At 42.7% G+C, this 19,802-nt stretch overlaps 1 protein-coding gene across 1 annotated transcript in view; it reads right to left on the bottom strand.

Moving 5' to 3' along the window:
* The window catches only part of DRP2 (dystrophin related protein 2), a 633,012-nt gene that overhangs the window by 201,930 nt on the left and 411,280 nt on the right, over window positions 1-19,802 (bottom strand). Inside the window, exon 7 of the mRNA XM_069213379.1 lies at window positions 15,496-15,574. Coding sequence (XP_069069480.1) covers window positions 15,496-15,574 — 79 coding nt within the window. The remainder of the gene's footprint in view (window positions 1-15,495; window positions 15,575-19,802) is intronic.

Below are 19,802 nucleotides of genomic sequence, written 5' to 3'. Positions count from 1 at the left end.
GTCAAGATTGCCATCTACCAAATAATAGTGGTGAACAAATGTTTTAGGAATCGCCCCTCTGGCTGTCTAGCACACATTTAAACAAAAGGACTCCTCACATCTGAATCCTTCAGGTTGCCGTTCTTCTAGAAGGTCTTCCATGAATGCACTCAAGAATTGCCTTACTGTAGGCCAGAGCAGTACTGGACCTAACCCATCTGCACTAACTGTCACAAAAGGCTACCCCATTTCCCTAATGAACATAATTAATTCCAAAACCTTAAACGGTAGCTAACATTCATACAATGTAGCAGAGTTCTTTCCTCCTCTGAAATTGGAGCAGGAAAATGGATGAAAAGCTCAATTTCTGGTGAATAGTGAAATATTGACAAAATTGTTTGTTACCTCAACTTCAACCTGAATATACTGTTCCGGTGTACCTCACCAGGTGACCTGCTAGAGACCTGGAGGAATCATTAGGAGTATCTGCTTCTACAAGCAATTGCGATCACCCATCAAAAGGTGGCATGCTTCACCATCGGGCCTGCCCTGTGTTGGGCCGGTGCTGCAATGCCCCATGGACCCCACAACGGGGCACTTTGCCAGAGATCTTCTTTCAAGAATTGCCTTCGAATGACTGGAAAGCAGATTTGTCCCAGATGATGAGTTAGAAGACTGGACAGGTGGAATCAACAATGGTGAGTCCTCCATCATAATGAGAGTTTCTGATATGCCCATAAAACTTAGCATCCCTTAAGTCCAGCAATGCCACGAACTCCCCTTTGCCAATTAGTGAAATTATGTACTGTGGATTGTTCTTCATGACTGCACCAATTTAACTCACTGATGGACTCATTACTCAACCAGTGTGTATCCCCCCACATGTCTTTAAGCATCAGGACAGTTGTGTTTCATTATGCAGCCTCTGGCAACACACTTTGTAAGACTCTATGGCCAGCATGTGCTTACCAGGCAATTTCTAAGGTCAGAGAAGCAACACCTATCTGGTATCCCACCTATGCCACCAGTCATTTAAGTGGGAAGCAGCTGTCAGACACTATGGCCCATATTTATGCTTTTTTTAACGCCACATTTGCGACACTTTTTGACGCAAAAGCGGTGTAAACTTACAAAATACAATTGTATTTTGTAAGTTTACGCTGCTTTTGCGTCAAAAAGCCGCGCAAATACGGCGCTAAAAAAGTATAAATATGGGCCTAGGTACCTCCTCTACTTACATTTGAGATATAAAGTACCCGTACCTCTCAGCAGCAATGTAATACGTTTAATGGAAGAGTACTGGGACTTTCCAGTAGTAAACATGTACACTGGGAGGGTGAGTATCTGGACTCCACAAGCACTTTTCACAAGTAAACTGGTACTCTGGGATAGTGAGTACTTGGATTCCTGTAATTCTATTTCAAGCATTATACAGCCTCTCATACATGTTAATGAATAATATGACATCTTATATCTATAACTTCACCTCTTCCCCGCATAGCAAGGAATGCTGTGTGGGTTGTAGGGGAGGAATTTTTATTATTCTAGTTTGGTTGTGAGACTGCCAGTCAGAATTGTAGAGAAGGATTTGATACAGCTGACAGAAGGACTGCACATTGAGCATGATGTTTTATGTTGTGTCTGTTTCATGGTTCCTGTGTGGACAGTCTTCTGCAGCTGATCTCTAAATAATTTAATACTTTTAAACAGCATGTTTGCAGTGCTGTTCCGCCCTGCATCGTGCTAACACTAGGAGGAACTGGATAAATGATCTAAGATGCATAGACGACTACGATTGTGCCTCTGCAGAACACTTGGAGCAGCGGAAGCAGCTGGCTGTGCTCATGCCCTTTCATGCCGGACTGTGTTCCCCCATTTCATTTGCGGGTTTGTCCAACACCCCAGGCCCACTCTCCCCTTCTCTGCCACCATCAGGGAGCTGATGGGTGAGTTGAGGTTGGGAGCCCTGGGGCTCTGGGATGCCGCAGTTTGACTTGCAGCCAAGGTGTCAGTTGCTCAGTTCGACTCACAGTTGTGCAGTCTTGGAGTGCCGTGCCATTTTCCTCCCAGTCCTCAATGGAGTGTTCACCAGAGTCACCGGTGGTACTGGAGTAGCTGAAGTCTGGAGGGAACCACAGGTCATTTTGAGCCTCTACTCCAGCTGACTCCAGCCAACTCAGGATCAATTCAGACTCAAGAGTTGCCCATCAGGGTTTTGAGCACATGAGGACAAGTGAGTAGAGGACCAAGGTGAGCACTATCTGGTGGTGCATTCTATTATCAATAGTGAGGGCATAGAACCCCTGCAAAAGCAGTTGGGCATTCATGCCCCCGTGGCCCTACTAGGTGTGCTGTCCATACTCCACCATTATACGTATTTTAACAGGCTGGGTGTGGGAGGCTGGGGTGCTGTAACATGGTGCTAGGGTGGCCTGCCCTAGGGGTGTAGTGGCTGTAAATGTGTACTAGAAACTGTTCCAATGCAGGATTCTCCATTTGGGTTTCTTTTGTATTTCATTGGTCTTCATGAATTATTAATAATCTCAAGCCTTTGTAGGAAGATTGTGCGGGGGTCCATTTGGGGGTCAGGGAGTAAGAGTTCAATATTAGTTCTGGGATTTCTTTAGAAGTTTGTTGAAGCCAAAAGAGATCACAAAAGAAATGCCTAGAAAATATAAAAGCATGGTTAGACATAAGTTAAGAAAGGTGAATACAAAGGCAGCAATCTCCACCACTTAAAATAGGTCTTTTCTGATCAGGAAAAGAGTTTAAGGAGAAGTGGAGGTCTGGAAATAAGTCCATTGAGAGCCGTAAGGTAAAAAATAAATTAAAAAAGAGAAAGGTAAAATCAAGTGTAAATTATTAGTAATGTCACAACATAATTCATTGACTATGAACTTTGATGATGAAGAATGATAAGAACTGCCTGTCTGAGTCTCAAGCATGTCTGAACAAGAGTTTGTCCAAATCACTTGGATCATTTGAATCATCATATATAAATTCTTCCTTAAATAATGTGTGTGTTATGAGTAAACAGTTGGGACTATCAGAGAATAAGGATTGGTGTCCCTTTTCTAGAATCGGGGCCAAAGAATCGAATGGGGTTACTTTGTTTGAACCCACTGTAGAGGTAATGATGAATACCTCATATATGTTTTATAATATAATAACCAAATTCCTTTATGAAAATCTATCCAGAATAGGAATTCTGAGATCGTGAAAACTACCATCACGATTTATTTTGGGGAGACAATAAACAAAAACAAAGGACTAAATCGCAAATCTATGCCAGATGAATATAGAAAGTTTCACATGGGGAAGAAATAAGATAAAGGTCAGTTGCTGAAGAAGAGGTTTTTGGAGATTATCAATACAGATGCAAAGAATCCTCTTAATGTCTTTAAATGAGAGAAAGATAATTCAACAAGCAGAGATGACTCAGAACTCAATTGTGGGAAAAAAATCACAACATAAAGTTCAAGCTGAAATTCATTTCCATATAGATAACAATCTTATGATATGAGAATCAAGTTCATCCTATCAGAAGAAATTCAACCAAGGTTACAGCAAATAAAGTTAAGGAAGAAAACAAAGCTTGTGGAGAAAATGTAATAATGCAGGTAATACACCTCTATGTAAAGAAGTAGCCGTGAAGACAAAGCAGAATGCTGTTTACAATATTATTAGTGATAATTTGATTCTTGTATCATTGCCATGTGATTTAGTTCAAAAGGATCAAGAGGAGGTGCCCTCTGATCATGTTATCTGGCAATTCAAAATATTTGAGGCAAAAATTGCATCATGCCCTGTACTCAATGCTGATAAAATTATACTACTCCCTATATTAACTTGTCATCAAAACTTAGATGATTTTCTTTTCCAAACATGACAGATCTTTTCATGAAAATTTTATGTCACTGGAAGAAACAATGCTTTCACTTATTAGGAATATAGAAATAGGTAGTAATCGATACCTCAGACAGGAACTGACCCTACAATAGGGTCTTCCATGATGCAGGCAATTCAACACATTCTGGAAGCAAATTTCAATATTCTGACTGAAATGGTTAAAGACTGAGACCATATTATCGACCAGTAAACAGCTATATTGCAACTTTTAATAGTAGAGAAGCTCAAAATATCTAGAGAGGAAGAGGTTGCTCTTCATAATTTCAATCGACATGAGCGAGAAGGTCAAACACATGCCAAAGTCAATTCTTTAGACTCTAAAGGATGTGATTAAATGGTGCAAACAGAAATGATAGGCATGGAAAGGGGAAATACTGGTGCAAAGAGGATCATTAAGTCTTATGGTGTTGTGGAAGATATGTTGGAGGCTAGCCTTGATAGGAAGATAGGTAATGAAAATCTCCAACGTACTTGCAGAAACATTCTGGAGAATGTTGCTAACAAAGATGTGAATCCAGGAACCTTTCAATGGTCATGAATTGAAAAAGAGGACAAGGATAATCATGAAAAGACAGAAGTACTTCAACCCTTGGTAGCTTGGCAACGATCGTCAAGGCTTAACTTAGGAGACAGAGGCCCTCATTCTGACCTTGGCGGGCGGCGGAGGCCGCCCGCCAAAGTCCCGCCGTCAGGTTACCGTTCCGCGGTCGAAAGACCGCGGCGGTAATTCTGACTTTCCCGCTGGGCTGGCGGGCGGTCGCCTTCAGGCCGCCCGCCAGCCCAGCGGGAAAGAGGCTTCCACGATGAAGCCGGCTCGGAATCGAGCCGGCGGAGTGGAAGCTGTGCGACGGGTGCAGTTGCACCCGTCGCGTATTTCACTGTCTGCGCAGCAGACAGTGAAATACATTTAGGGGCCCTCTTACGGGGGCCCCTGCAATGCCCATGCCAGTGGCATGGGCACTGCAGGGGCCCCCAGGGGCCCCGCGACCCCCCCTACCGCCATCTGGATGGCGGTAGGGGGGGTCGGAATCCCCTCGGCGGCGCAGCAAGCTGCGCCGCCTTGGAGGATTCAATGGGGCGGCGGTACACTGGCGGGAGACCGCCAGTGGTGCCGGTCCGACCGCGGCTTTACCGCCGCGGTCGGAATCCCAATTGGAGCACCGCCGGCCTGTCGGCGGTGCTCCCGCGGTCCTCCGCCCTGGCGGTCTTTGACCGCCAGGGTCAGAATGACCGCCAGAGTGTAAAGCATTCAAATATCACAAAACAGTAATTAATCAAAACACAGGAAACAGTTTAAAAATCCAAAACCAATTGATAAAAATAGATCATATTTTTATCTTTAAAATGACAGAAAAACGAATAAAATCGGCTAAGGGGAACCGGAGATATGAATTTTTAAAGATTTTTTATTTTATTTTTTGCGCCTAGAAACAAAAAGCGCCAATCGGGTCATCTGGTTGCACCTCGACCGGGGCAAAGTCAAAGTTAAAGGCACACCGCAATGGAGCCCTGCTCGGCTACAGGCCGCGGGAGGCCTCGGTTAAAAGTTTACCTTCACACTTAGTCTCTTTTTCAAAGATTTTCTTTACCGGGACGAACCAACAAATCAGGCCGGGTCGCGGTTGAGGGAAGCCGGCTAGAGTTGCCGCGGTGGGTCGGTCCCACTAGGGAGCTTTTTTACAAAAGTTCTCCAAACGTCCCCAAACTTCTGGGGCTTCTCCCAGATGTCCTCTTAAGGTTATTTTGAGGTCCACAGCTCACCCCAAGGGTCCAGAAGTTCTGAGATGGTCCTTGGGGGTGCGGACTACAACTCCCAGAATGCACCTGGCACAAACTCCTTTTTGTCCACTGGGCAGTGGTCAGCTGGTTGATTTCTTCAGGAGTTGGTGCAGGGGACTCTGGTTAGCAATTTTTCACCTGTAGCAAATAGGGAATCCCTCCTTGAACCAGTTGAAGCCAGGCAAAGTCCTTCTTGTGGTGAAGCCCAAGTGTGCAGCTGGTGCAGCCCTTCTGAGTGCAGGTTCCAGGTGCAGGCCAGGGGTCCAGCAGGGCAGTTCTTCTTCTCCTTTGGTTCTTCCTTGTTGGAATCTGATGGGGATCTGAGGTGTGGGTGCAGGTCTGCCAGTTTTATCCTTGCTCCTAGGTGAAAAGCAGGGGGGTCCTGGTTCTCCAATCAGGTGCAGGGTCCTTCCCCCTGTGATGACCACTTCCTGGGAAGTGTGGCAAAAATCAATCCCAGGAGGCAACATTCTCCAAAAATCAATCATGGCTGAATCTGATTTTTGGAGGTTACATCTGGCTGAGCCCGCCCACTGGTGTGGATAAAAATCATAAACACACCCCTCTCCTGCCCTCTCCTAATCTAATCAAGGGGGCTCCTAGTTGTCTGGGGTTGCAGGATGTGGGGGTGTTGCTGATTGCTCCAAATGTCCTTCTCTGCCTTTGAAGACCAGTTTGGCAGTCCTCCCCCTTCCTGCCTCACCATCTTGTTTCTAGGCGCTAAAAAAAAAAAAAATCTTTAAAAATTCATATTCCGGTTCCCCTTATCCGATTTTATTCATTTTTGTGTCATTTTAAAGATAAAAAGATAATCTATTTTTATAAATTGGTTTTGGATTTTTAAACTGTTTCATGTGTTTTATTTAATTACTGTTTTGTGATATTTGAATGCTTTACACTCTGTCTCCTAAGTTAAGCCTTGACGCTCGTTGCCAAGCTACCAGGGGCTGAGCTGGGTTTAATTTACTGAGACCTAACTGGACCTTAGTGGAGGTTAGTGGCCTATTGCTAAGTGTAGGTACCTACCCGCCCTTACAAATAACACATTTTCATTGCAGCTGCAACTAATCCTGTGAATGCATGGGCTAAACCTTTAACTTCCTGATAGAAACCATGTGTGAGTCTTGTCTTAGAATATAACAGGCATTAAAAGTAACTTCTTGAAATGAGATTTGATTGAAAACCAAATTACAATAGCATCCCTGCAGGAAACAGGGAAAACTGAGAATGTGGAATTTGAGGAGTGTCTAGTTTATGATAAGAGAATGTGTAAAACAGAAGAAAGGCATTGCTATCAGTAGGCTGTCAAACTCTTGGTAGGTTCTGAGGGTTCTGGTGGACAGCTGGTCTTTCAGGGCAAATGAGACCAGTTCCATCAATATAGTACTGTCATCTGATTGGTCACTACCTTAACTATGATTGTGATCTCTCCCATTTGAAATGGTATTTTCCTTCATTACTTATTGGGGCCTTTTCTGCCTTCAAGGCAACAGGTTCAGGAATATTTGGAGATCAAAACTGCACACCGAAGTAAACCCCAACATTGCAGTTTTCCTCTCAATTTATGAAGTTTTGTGGGTATAGAAAGAGTGTTGCGGTTTCCTGCTTTACATTTCATTACTAGTATTTTTGCAACTATTTTGTAATCAACACCGGTAAGCAGTTAAAATTGTCATTTTACCAAATCTAATCACTTTTGTAAAACAGTTAGGGCTGTTTTTCTTAGTGAGGCAGAAAGAGGTGCTAAATACACTTTTCTTTTAAATAGATACAGAATTATTTTTACTTATGTTTGATTATTTATGCAAATTATGGGGGTCATTATGACCTGGCAGTCCGGGTTAATACTGCAGTAGTACCGCCAACAGGCTGGCAATACATACCGCCATATTATGAGATTGGCGGGTTGCCTGCAGCCAACCTGCCACTTCTCCACTCATACCGCCATGGCAGTATGAACCGCCAGGCTGGAGATGCCTATCTCCAGCCCGGCGGCCCACAGAGTACCTCCCATGGCATTATGAGCCGGCCTACTGCCATGGTTTCTCTAGGTGATCAAATGTTTACTCTGGTTGGAAAGCTCAGTTTTCTATCTATTTTTATTTTCACACTTTGAAGCAAACTATTCTCTGCTGCATGTGTTAGTGTTTTTGTGCCCTTCGAAAAAGCCTCCAGCTCAAAGAATCAGGGAGAATATTGTATTTGTATTTGCATTCCCTTTTGTCATGTAACATGAATATAATGCTTGCTTTTGGGAGCCACAATAAATCCTGCATTACCCTTCGTCATCTCAGTCATACTCTAATGGTGTCAAACCTCCGGGACAGGAATTAGAGTTCTTTTATACATCCTAAGACACAGTCATTCAGATTTCCCTATTTTTGCAGGACAGGTTTCCTTTTTGGTTGTTTCTGCTCATCTGGTCTCAGGACACATTTAATATCCCTGCCCCATCAAGAGGGCATAGGGACTCACCATACTGAAGGTGAACAACAGGGTGAAATTCCACAGGCAAACATGGAGACGGTGTCAGTCATTCTGCAACACCCACAGACAACAGAGAGGCTATGGATGTTTAACTTTTTTAAAAGGTCTTTATTGACATCTATACAAATCAGTAACAAGCATTTACAATGCAAGGGGTCTCGCGTGTGCTCATGTTAGAGCAGATCGCGTTGTAAACTCCTAACCCGACTTTTTCACCTATCGGGCAAAAGTGCATTTATGTACGTAACCCGAAAAAGTGAAATCAAGTATGTAAAGCGCTCGACTTCTGCCAAGCGAGATAAATTAAATTAAATTAGAGAAAAAAAAGTCCACAAGCCGGATGGAAAACAGCGAGCCTCGCATGTTTTCTGTACTTGGTCGATGCGCTCGAGGAGGGCTAGCCACCGGAAAAGGCATGACATATGCGTGCCATCGACTAATGAAAGCAAGCAGATTTTATTAGGGAAGCCCACGAACCAATAAAAAACACTGACGTGAAGTTGACAGGGCTCCGAACCCTTTTCTAAATACAAAAGAGTCTTGCTGCGATACGCATGCGCGAGCGCAAGTAACGCAGGCTCGACCCTAAAAAAATACAAGAGGCTAATGCAGTTATCCGCTGTTGCAGATATCAGTATGCACCGATGTTGGTACATAGGTGTCCATCACACTTGTACGATGTAGCAGCATATATGTATATTCTCCTGAAGGAAATAAGCAGGCACTTCAAAAGAGGTACAAATCCTAGTGAAAAGTGATTGTGCAGAACATACAATGGGCAAGCTTATAACATACAACAACTGGAAGGAGGTGGATGGCTGTACCTCAAAGAACTTCACTACTTCTCTTCAGGAAATTATAGAGGCTTCACAAGAGAAATTGATAAGGTACACATGAAGATGCAGAAGGTAAGATTTATGATATGATTCAAAAGACACCTTCCACAGCCAAGTCCTGTAAAAGCAGGAAATCTCCCAGCTCAGCAGACTGTAATTCCCTTCTTTGCTGGGTTTAGGCTCCACCTCCCAGACGGAGAAGTTCATAGGAGGATATCCAAAGTGATAATATATCTATGATAATTCTCTTTGCCAAGTAGTGGAGTGGATAATATTCATTAAAGGGTTTCCAGGGCCTATGGTGCCAAGTACTTCAGAAAGTAAAGCAATTTCACTTCCCAGATCAAATATGTTTTGCATCACAGAAATCATTGGAGTATCATTCTAGGGTCTTAAATGGTTGAAGTTAGTTTACCATCTTAGACACTGATAAATAGTTGTTTCTCATTGGAGCTTTAAAATAATGTATTGCTTTTGTCTACAAGGGAAGAAGGATTTGCTGGTATCTGTAAAGTAGACAACAAAACATAACACAATACCTTAATACAGAACAATATAAGTAAAGCATAACTGAGCACACCACAACAAAACAGTCAAAACATAATAAGATTTGTTCCTCTTTTCAAATGCCTGCTTACTTCCTTCAGTAGAATATACATGTACGCTGCTACATCGTAAAAACACAATGGACACCCGTGCACCAACATGAGTGGATACTGATATCTGCAACAGCGGATAACTGCATTGCTCACTTGTATTTTTTTTACTGATTTATATGAATGTCAATAAGGACCATTAAAAAAAAAAAATAACATTCATAGTCTGTTGCCTGTGGGTGTTGCAGAATGACTGACACCATCTCCATGTTTGCATGCAGAATCCCACCTTGTTGTTCACCTTTAATATGCTGAGTCCTTATGCCTTGTTGATGGGGCTTAATTAAGCTCATTTCAGAACTCTTGTTTCTGCAGGGTCACAGACAATTCTGCGTATCTGCAACTAACTGTCATGTAGTAGGGATATTACAGGGTGTCTCGAAACCAGATCAGAAGGAACAACATAAAGGATACATGTCCTGCAGGGATAGAGAAAACAGAATGACTGTCTTAAGATGTATAAAAGAAGCTTAATTCCTGTCCCGGAGGTGTGACACCATTGAAGTATGACTGAGACGGGATGCTTGGATTTCAAAACACATCAAAAGTCATCTGCCTGACCCGTGGCACAGGATGCTTGGATTTCCATGGGGGACTGCATGTCCAAGCCTTCATCAGCTTGATTAAAAGGAGGGGCCGCCCGCACCTGTGAGCCGCAAAAGGCCTCAAACTTAATCTGCCCGACCCACAATGTGGGACGCACTCAGGTGCGTGTCCAGGCGAAGACAGGGCCAAGAGCAGGCCTGTCTGCGCACATCCGTGGCCGGTGGAGGCTGGACTGGGCCATCCTTCTGAGGCATTCAATTTAGTCACAGACAAACTGGGAAGCCTTGCCCCTTGTGTACATTCTGACTGAAAATGGGCAAACATAAATCAACGGTTTGTACTGGACTACTAGAAATAGTTTTGCAAAAACCTACTAGCATTGAAATCATGTTGGAACTGGCGATTGGGGTGATTTTGAACAAAATTGCTCTAAAAGAGTATAGGTTATCATTTGAGCTGAGGGGCAGTACTGTTCTTATGGAGGATAATATCCCTAGGGAAGCGTGCTTAGTTGGACAGGAAAGAGATGCAGAACATCCTGATTCCTGACTAATATCAGGCCCATTAATGACTGTAATGCCTGTAGCTACCCAGGGTATCGAACAAGTGCCCATGAAATTTAAAAAGCTTCAACCCCACTATTGAGCCTGCAACTAAAAGAAAGAGACAGTGTGCTCGAGCACCGGGGCGGAAGCCCAGTTGAGTGACACAGCGGCTAAGGAGGCTTTGAGTGCACCCCCAACAGTGAGTGCTATTACAGAGGATCACATTACAGGCTGTCAGCTATTCTAGAAGCCAAATTAAAACCAATAATGGACAGGTAGGATGCCATAGAAAAATACAATTAGCTTCAGTGAACACACCTGAATCAGTAGGACCGGACTGACTGCTGAGTAGCGTGTCTCAGGGTACCAGCGTACGTGGGGGCAGAGGAGACCACTGTCAGTTTAGGGCTTCTTGCCCAGCTACTGGACCCCTTCTCCATACTTCACCTATACAGCATGAGGATGAAACTGATAGTATGACTGTTTAGGCCCGCAGAGTAGAGAATAGTTTGTAATAACAATGGTAATGTTACAGGTAATGATCATCCCGTGCATAAACTGAGTAATCAAGTACATATGGTTAATAATGTTTCTGGAAGTAGCCATGTGAGTGTAGAGTCTAACCCAGTGATTCTGAACTTGCCTCCGGAAGCGAGTCCTTGTGTTTGAGTATGGCAGGGATGCAGCCTTTGGAAAGCAACCAGGGGGAGTCTTGGGTGCCTCTACGGAAAAAGTGACTAATTGGCTAAATATAAATAGGGACGTCAATCCTGAAAGAATTCAAGAAATTGTAATAGTTTGGAGAGTGGACTGGATTGGCCATTCCAGGAAAGATATAGCTGGAGACTGTGTTGTCGTCAACTTTAGGCATCCATATAGTATGCAAAATTTATGGGGGCCTTGTGTCCTGAAAAAAACTACAGCCAAGTCTCATATTGTGACGCTGCCCCTGGTTTATTTTTACAAGCCACCCAGACATCTACAGCAGTCATCTACCAACGACTCAGGGCTTAGATCCCTATGGAAACCAAAAGCTGATAGGCCCCCAACGCATATCTTAGCACACCAACTTACACTATGCTTAGAGTGTGGGACACAGTTACAAAGTTCCTGGGATAGAGCACTTTCCCCTCCCCTTATCCTCCCATACATTTCAATCCACCCACCCCTCTCTTTGACACCAGGTCCTTTTGATAAATGGGGGGCTAGGGGGATGCCTCATGATTTCAGGTCTCTTTCATAGTTGGGAATTATTGACTTTAAAAAATTGCCAGTGGGATTTTGAGTTGCTGGATACCAAAAGGTAACTCAACTAAAACATTGGGCATTACACCCTGACATGCGTTTCACAGCCATAAGAGACCTTACACCTATTGAGTAATTTATGAAGCAGACGATGGGCACTAAAGGCTCCAATGTCTTTTTATATGCCCATCTACTTCAAACTCTCCCGCCAACCACCCCACACCATGTTCAATTCTGGAACGGTCTTGTAGATACCACAGTTTCAGACTCAGAGTAGCAGAAATTGCGAAATGACATTCCAAGATGTAATCAGTCATTAGGACTCAGAGAGGCACACCATAAAATGTTGTATGACTGGTATCTCTACCATGCTAAACTGAAGAAGATCTTCCCTAACGTGTTGGATTTTGGTTGGAGGGGATGTGGTCTAGTTGGGGACTTTCAACACATCTGGTCCGGCTGTCTGATTATTAGACCATTTTGGACTGAAATGTTGGCATAAATCAAAATTATTCTGGACTACCCCATTCCTTCCATCTTGATCTTCATGCTCCTGGCAGTACAAGATGACTCCCTACGCCATCAATCCTCAAGTGATCGCTCCATCATGTGGATATGCAGCCAAACTGGAAAAAAGCTCTAGCACCTTCATTATCGCAATGACATGCTAGACTCTGTCAGAGTTAAATAGTGGAAAGAATGACAGATATCCTCCAAGGCACAAATTAGAATTTTGAATACCTCTAGGGAGCTCTTGTTAATTATCTGTCCGAAGGTCTCTCCTTTACCACTTGCCACAGCCATACAAGAGCCCTTCATCTTTTTCACTTTTACACAGGCTACCGCTCTGACCTTCCATACCCCCTTGGTGCAACCCCCATGGCTCAGTCCTTCATCACAAATTTAGATAATAGGCATGTTTGTCCCACGTGTGATCAATATGGTCATTGTTTATTTTCCTTTGTTCTCTTTAGCCTTCGTTTCCTTTGGGGGGGATGTTTATCGACACTAGTCAACACTTAAGTATACAAAGTTGATTATGGACTAACTACACTGTGTATTGCATTGGTGATGCCTTAAATATGTGAAAACCGTGTAACTCATCAGTCATGTACTGTTTCTACGATTGACTTCTGACACGTGCAATGTATAAGTCTGCTACTGTGCCCTGAAAAACCCAATAAAGTTTGACAAAAAAATCATAGTTCTCTTCTCCCTACAGGAAGCTTATAAAGAATTGTAAGCCTTTCCAGTGCAGTCTTCCTCCATACAGTATATCAGATGTGACTTGAATTCAACTAAGACAACCCTATATTCCTCTATAATATGGTCATGTTGTTATATGCATAGAAAGAGCTGCATATCACTGTCTATCTGCCCATGTTTACTGTTCAAATGTAATTTAATACAGCTGTTTAACATCATTACCTGTTTAGTGGATTTTTCCTCTTCCTTTGATCTGACCAGAAAGAAAATTGGTCAATAAGTTTCTACATGTCCAGAAAATAAGACCCAGTTGTACAAAGAATTTGTGTCATGTTTATGTTACTTTTTAATGCAGGCCTCATGCAAAGTCTAAGTTGATATTTACAAACATGATCTGCGATATTTGTAACCAAACGTAACGCAACACAGAGCAATGTACTGCATTGCACTACTTTGCATCAAGGGGACATCCCATGAGTGGTACATGGGCATTCTCGTACAACCATCCATGAGTTTTGACACAATCCCTATAACAAACCCACCCATAAGTTTTGACAAAATAAAGAGTAGTAGACAGGGATGTGCGCCAAAATCCTGTGCCTCCTTGAGGCAGGTGTAAAAAGAAGTAATATTTCTTATTTTTTCCTCTGTGTATGTGTGCTGCCTTCTAGGAGGAAAGGAGCCCTTCCTGTACAAAACCTCTGCTTACCACAATGCAGAAAACCTTGCACTATGGGTCAAAGGTGCCTGCACTAGAGAATGGCTGCCAGAAGTACGCCAGCACATGGAGAGTAGAACTGCGCCACTTCTTAGAAGATATGGCGCAGTCCTGCTTTTATGCAACGCAGCTCAGCAACTTTACTTGCTGTCCTGTGTTGCATGAATGTTTTGTAAATCTGGGCCTCAGTTTCGAGTAAAACTAGAACCAAAGACTTAGCAGGTGGATCTACAGCTTAAGATGTTAAAAAGAAAGCAGTGTATCTGGGAAAGGATGTTGGATGACATTTTTGTGCATTATTTGAATATTATAGGAGTAAGGCTCGGGAAACTGGGATGTGTGAGGATTTGAAAATTGCTTTATATCGTTTATGTTGAAAAAGTGCTGGTAGATTGGCTAACACACTTGTTCCACCATTCAATAACTTCTGCCAAACCCTAGATTTCAGACATGAATAGTCAAGCCAATCAATTTGTATATTTCCTGCCTTCTTTGATCATGCATTCACTTCTAATTCTACGAAAAAAATGAAATACTACAGAAATTATGTTTTCACATTTTATGATTATTAACTTCAAATCAAACAATATTAATGCACTTGTTTCCAAGTGAAAATTGCAAGGTCTCTCTTTGATTCCAACAAAGGCATGGACGTCATTAAGGGGTTGCCAAGTGTTGCATGTGTCAATCCCTGGCTTGCCTCTTGCACCCCCTAGCACTGTTTTTGTGACCCCCTGCCTCAAAGGTGGCAATAGCAGTACCAAGCACAGAAGGTAAATGTTGTTTGAAGAACACTACTTATTTCCTACCTGTCCCGGGGGGAGGACGGGAGGTTACTCTTTCAGTTAAAAATAAATACATTCAGAAGTAGAGTGTGCACTCTTTATAATACAAAATTAAATTAAACAAATCAAAAAGTACACATTTTCTTTAAACTGTTACCACAGTCCACAGTCCCTTAACGTGAATGTGAAAGAATGTTATTGAACAGAATCATCACCTCTATGCTTCACAAGTGTGATAGCTCTGTACAAGAGATTATATCAAAACCTATTATGTATAAAAAGGGGTAATTCAAGCTAAAGACATAGTTCATATGCAATGTATAGTCTCTATATATTGCTAGTATTAGTGGGCCTGATCACTAGTATTTTTTTAATCTCTTTTTTTTCCGGCATCTCTCTGTGACTTAGCTGTACATTTTCTCTTTGAGGCACACAGTAGGCTTCAGTGAAGTCTATTAATATCATTTCATCAGGATAAAGGTCTTGTTACATCATTTATACGGATTCAGGATCAAAAGTTATTTATGATGTTACTTTCTTTGATGTCACTGTGGTCAAAAAGAGTGTGCGAGGTCACTTTTGCAATCCCTGGCGTTATGGTGAATCGAAGTTCATGAACAAATTGCAAGGTGTCCACCTTGCCTTTACCAAAGAAGACAACCTGATGTGGGGAAATGTGAAAAAGAAGCAGACAGTGGATTGTTGTACCCTTGGGAGTGGCCTGTGGAATCTGTACTTCATTCTGTTCGTGGCACAAGCTGGTTCCTAACTGGATTGAGGGGTTTAAAAGCTGTACTCACTTACTGGAGAGGAAGTGCTGCGAGCCAGGTCCGAAATCCCGATGGGCATCCTGCAACTGTTTCAAGCGTTCATTGATGGAGGCCTGTTGAGGTAGAAACAAGTTTAGTTTGGGGATTTACATACTGGATGCCACATGCACCTAAATATTTTCATCTATTACCAATTCAATGTAAATTCCGAAACTGCAACAGTTCACAAGCCCACCATCCTAAGGCACAATGTTCATATTAGATACATATAATCCACATTGCATATGCTGCAAGAGTAGGATCTGCAGAATGCAAACAGTAGCAATTGACAACTGGTACAGTACCTTTGAACAGACTTAGATTGCAGATTGAACCATATTCATAAAAGTATACATCTAAGAACTGTGCGCAGGAAGATTGTTTGTTATGCGCTTGCACAGTTCACTTTGCACAACTGTCATAGTTTTCCACAGAAAGCCAAATAAATGGAAAAAGGAATACACTTATGCAGAGAATATGTGTACAGGGAAACACAGATTACAAATGAGTTACTCCAATAAAGGGATCAGGAATTAAATGATTGCAGGTTCACAAAATTACGTCCTTCAAATGTTACTTTTTTGAATGTCTTCAATTTCATTGCTCAAGAGATGAAAATCATACTTTCAGCTCCATCATCATCAGTGGGACATGCCTAAAACAGTAAATGCAGGATTAAGGCTCATTGAGAAGCACAACCTTTCATGTGTCCCATGTAACTCCAGGCATGATGTCATCCCCACTGTCACTGATTGCTTCCCAAATCCAGCTGGTCATACCTACCCCAGTGCATCTATGCCCCACAGAAAATTTGAGTGGTGATAGCAGGAAGTCATGAACTAGTGCCAATTGTATTTCATTTTCTACGCTTCCCATATCCTTTCTGACAAAAAAATGAAAAGAGACTATCTAAACTGGGACGTAGTAGAGCCAAGTGGTCCTTTCATGTGGCTGAAAAGAATATCTACTTGTTGTAGAACTACAACACAATCAAGGAGAGAAACTTTATACGTTATTTATGTACAGTACTGTTCAACCTCAAATAATGCAAGAATGATCTAGTGATGTACTTGTTGATCTTTACGTGCTTGACTGCAGAGGCTAAGCGGTCAGAGGAGAAGAGTTAATCTTTTTTCTACAGATGCCTGAAAGAACAAATAAAGGCTCTTGTACCCCAAGCAGTCGTTCTGCTGGATACATGCCCCAAATTCATCAATGTTGTGGACAATTTAGACATTAGGTTTACTGGTCGCCAATGAAGAAAAAAGGGAGACAAAAATCCAAGATCATCAAGATTAGTAAGAACACATGAAGGGTGAAGAATAGGAGAGATAAGTAAGCCTATGCATAAAGGTGTCCTGTGAGACCGTCTATCAAAGGCCAAAAACACAAGAGAGAAAAACAAATGCTTGTACTGTAGCAAAGATGGGCACTTCGGTGAAAGTGCCTGGTGAAACCCAAAGGATTGAAATCAGTATTGCTTGCTCAGGCAACCCAGGAGAATCCCACTGGACAGCAGTAACCAAAGTTGTCCTAGTGGGTTTGACATCCAGATATTAGAAACTGCCACAAACAAAAAGATATGTCATCTCACAATGTCAAAAACCAGGCTAATAAACAAAACTTCCCAGAAAATCATAAAGCCAATTATTTTTCCAGTGCCACTGAAAGCATTTTGGAAAAATTCAACTACTTTTAACAAAATTACATTGTCATATCATCAAATATATTGAGCATTTTCTGAAAATCGCAAAGGGACAATTCTTTTCACTTTCTATCAAAGAATGCACATCTCATGTCTCACAACAAAATAGTTTAAAAATTAAGTGATTTGTTAGAATGCCTAGGCAAGTCAGTGTTGGAAATGGCCCTTTTTGCGGGGTCATCCCTAAACGTTTTGCCTCCCTCCTCCTATTTTTTCTGACCTGTTTTGTTGGCTTTAGGACTCTGAGCACTTTACCACTGATAACCAGTGCTGCTAAAGTGCATAGGCTGTCTGTGTAAATTGTATTGTTGATTGGTTTATCCATGAATGGCCTATTTGATTTACTAGTAAGTCCCTAGAAGTACACTAGAAGTGCCTAGGGTCTGTAAAACAAATGCTATTAGAGGGCCTGCAGCTCTGGTTGTGTCGCCCACATGAGTAACCCTGTAAACATGGCTCAGACCTGCCACCGCAGGATCTATGTGTGCAGTTGTAAACTGTCAATTCGACCTGGCAAGTGTACCTACTTACCAGACCCAAACCATCCCTTTTTATACATGTAAAGCACCCCTAAGTTAGGCCCTAGGTAGCCCCATGGGCAGGGTGCAGTGTATGTTAAAGGTGGGAGATGTACTTTTGTGTTTTACATGTCCTAACAGTGAAATGCTGTAAAATTCAGGCTTCACTGTTGCAAGGCCTATTTGTCCCATAGGTTAACATCTTTGCTCCCGCTGATGATGGCCGAAAGCCAGAAACACGTGTCCAGAGATAAGGCATTCGCTGCACAACTTATGGTGAAAAACTTTCTACAACGTTACAGCACCTGCTGCACCCAATATGGTGAAAGACTTTTTGAAATATTATTCAAATTCATTCTAATGACTGCATTTATCATGATGCTTTGGGGCTATTCGAGCTGAAATATAAGACAGGGTGCTCCCTTTTCGATTGTGTATTTAACGGCTCCCGTGAGCCTTAGAGCTGACGAGCTCTGGTGAAGCACCTGTGCGCCTACTGATTGGTACAAAAACCTGGGAATACAATTAGGTGGCATTTCAAGCAACCTCGTCTGCCACACTTTGCTCTCCGCTGATGACGGCCGAAAGCCAGAAACACGTGTCCGGAGATACGGCCTTCGCCGCACCAACTTATGGTGAAAAACTTTCTACAACGTTACAACACTTGCTGCACCCATTTATGGTGAAAGACTTTTTGAAATATTATTCAAATTAATTCTAATGACTGCATTTATCATGATGCTTTGGGGCTATTCGAGCTGAAATATAAGACAGGGTGCTCCCTTTTGGATTGTGTATTTAACGGCTCCCGTGAGCCTTAGAGCTGACGAGCTCTGGTGAAGCACCTGTGCGCCTACTGATTGGTACAAAAACCTGGGAATACAATTAGGTGGCATTTCAAGCAACCTCGTCTGCCACACTTTGCTCTCCGCTGATGACGGCCGAAAGCCAGAAACACGTGTCCGGAGATACGGCCTTCGCCGCACCAACTTATGGTGAAAAACTTTCTACAACGTTACAACACTTGCTGCACCCATTTATGGTGAAAGACTTTTTGAAATATTATTCAAATTCATTCTAAGGACTGCATTTATCATGATGCTTTGGGGCTATTCGAGCTGAAATGTAAGACAGGGTGCTCCCTTTTTGGATTGTGTATTTAACGGCTCCCGTGAGCCTTTGCGCTGATGTGCTCTGGTGAAGCACCTGTGCTCCTACTGAGTGATACAAAACCCCGAGAATATGTTTAGGCGGCATTTCAAGCAACCCCGTCTGCCACACTTTGCTCTCCGCTGATGACGGCCGAAAGCCAGAAACACATGTCCGGAGATACGTCATTCGCCGCACCAACTCATGGTGAAAAACTTTCTACGTTACAGCACTTGCTGCACCCATTTATGGTGAAAGAATTTTTGAAATATTATTCAAATTCATTCTAATGACTGCATTTAACATGATGCTTTGGGGCTGTTCGAGCTGAAATGTAAGACAGTGTGCTCCCTTTTTGGATTGTGTATTTAACAGCTCCCGTGAGCCTTTGAGCTGACGAGCTCTGGTGAAACACCTGTGCACCTACTGAGTGGTACAAAAACCTGAGAATACGTTTAGAGGGCATTTCAAGCAACCCCGTCTGCCACACTTTGCTCTCCGCTGATGACGGCCGAAAGCCAGAAACACGTGTCCAGCGATACAGCATGCGCCTAATCAACTTATGGTGAAAAACTTTCTACAACGTTACAGCACTTGCTGCACCCATATATGGTGAAATATTTTTTGAAATATTATTCAAATTCATTCTAATGACTGCAATTATCATGATGCTTTGGGGCTATTTGAGCTGAAATGTAAGACAGGGTGCTCCCTTTTTGGATTATGTATTTAACGGCTCCCGTGAGCCTTTGCGCTGACGAGCTCTGGTGAAGCACCTGTGCTCCTACTGAGTAGTACAAAAACCCGAGAATACGTTTAGGCGGCATTTCAAGCAACCCCGTCTGCCACACTTTGCTCTCCGCTGATGACGGCCAAAAGCCAGAAATACGTCTCCGGAGATACGGCATTCGTCGCACCAACTTATGGTGA

This window comes from Pleurodeles waltl, chromosome 2_1, assembly GCF_031143425.1.
Source record: "Pleurodeles waltl isolate 20211129_DDA chromosome 2_1, aPleWal1.hap1.20221129, whole genome shotgun sequence".
In the NCBI taxonomy this organism is placed as follows: Eukaryota; Metazoa; Chordata; class Amphibia; order Caudata; family Salamandridae; genus Pleurodeles; species Pleurodeles waltl.
Note: the sequence above shows the minus strand (reverse complement) of the source record. Positions and strands in the feature narration are given on the sequence as shown.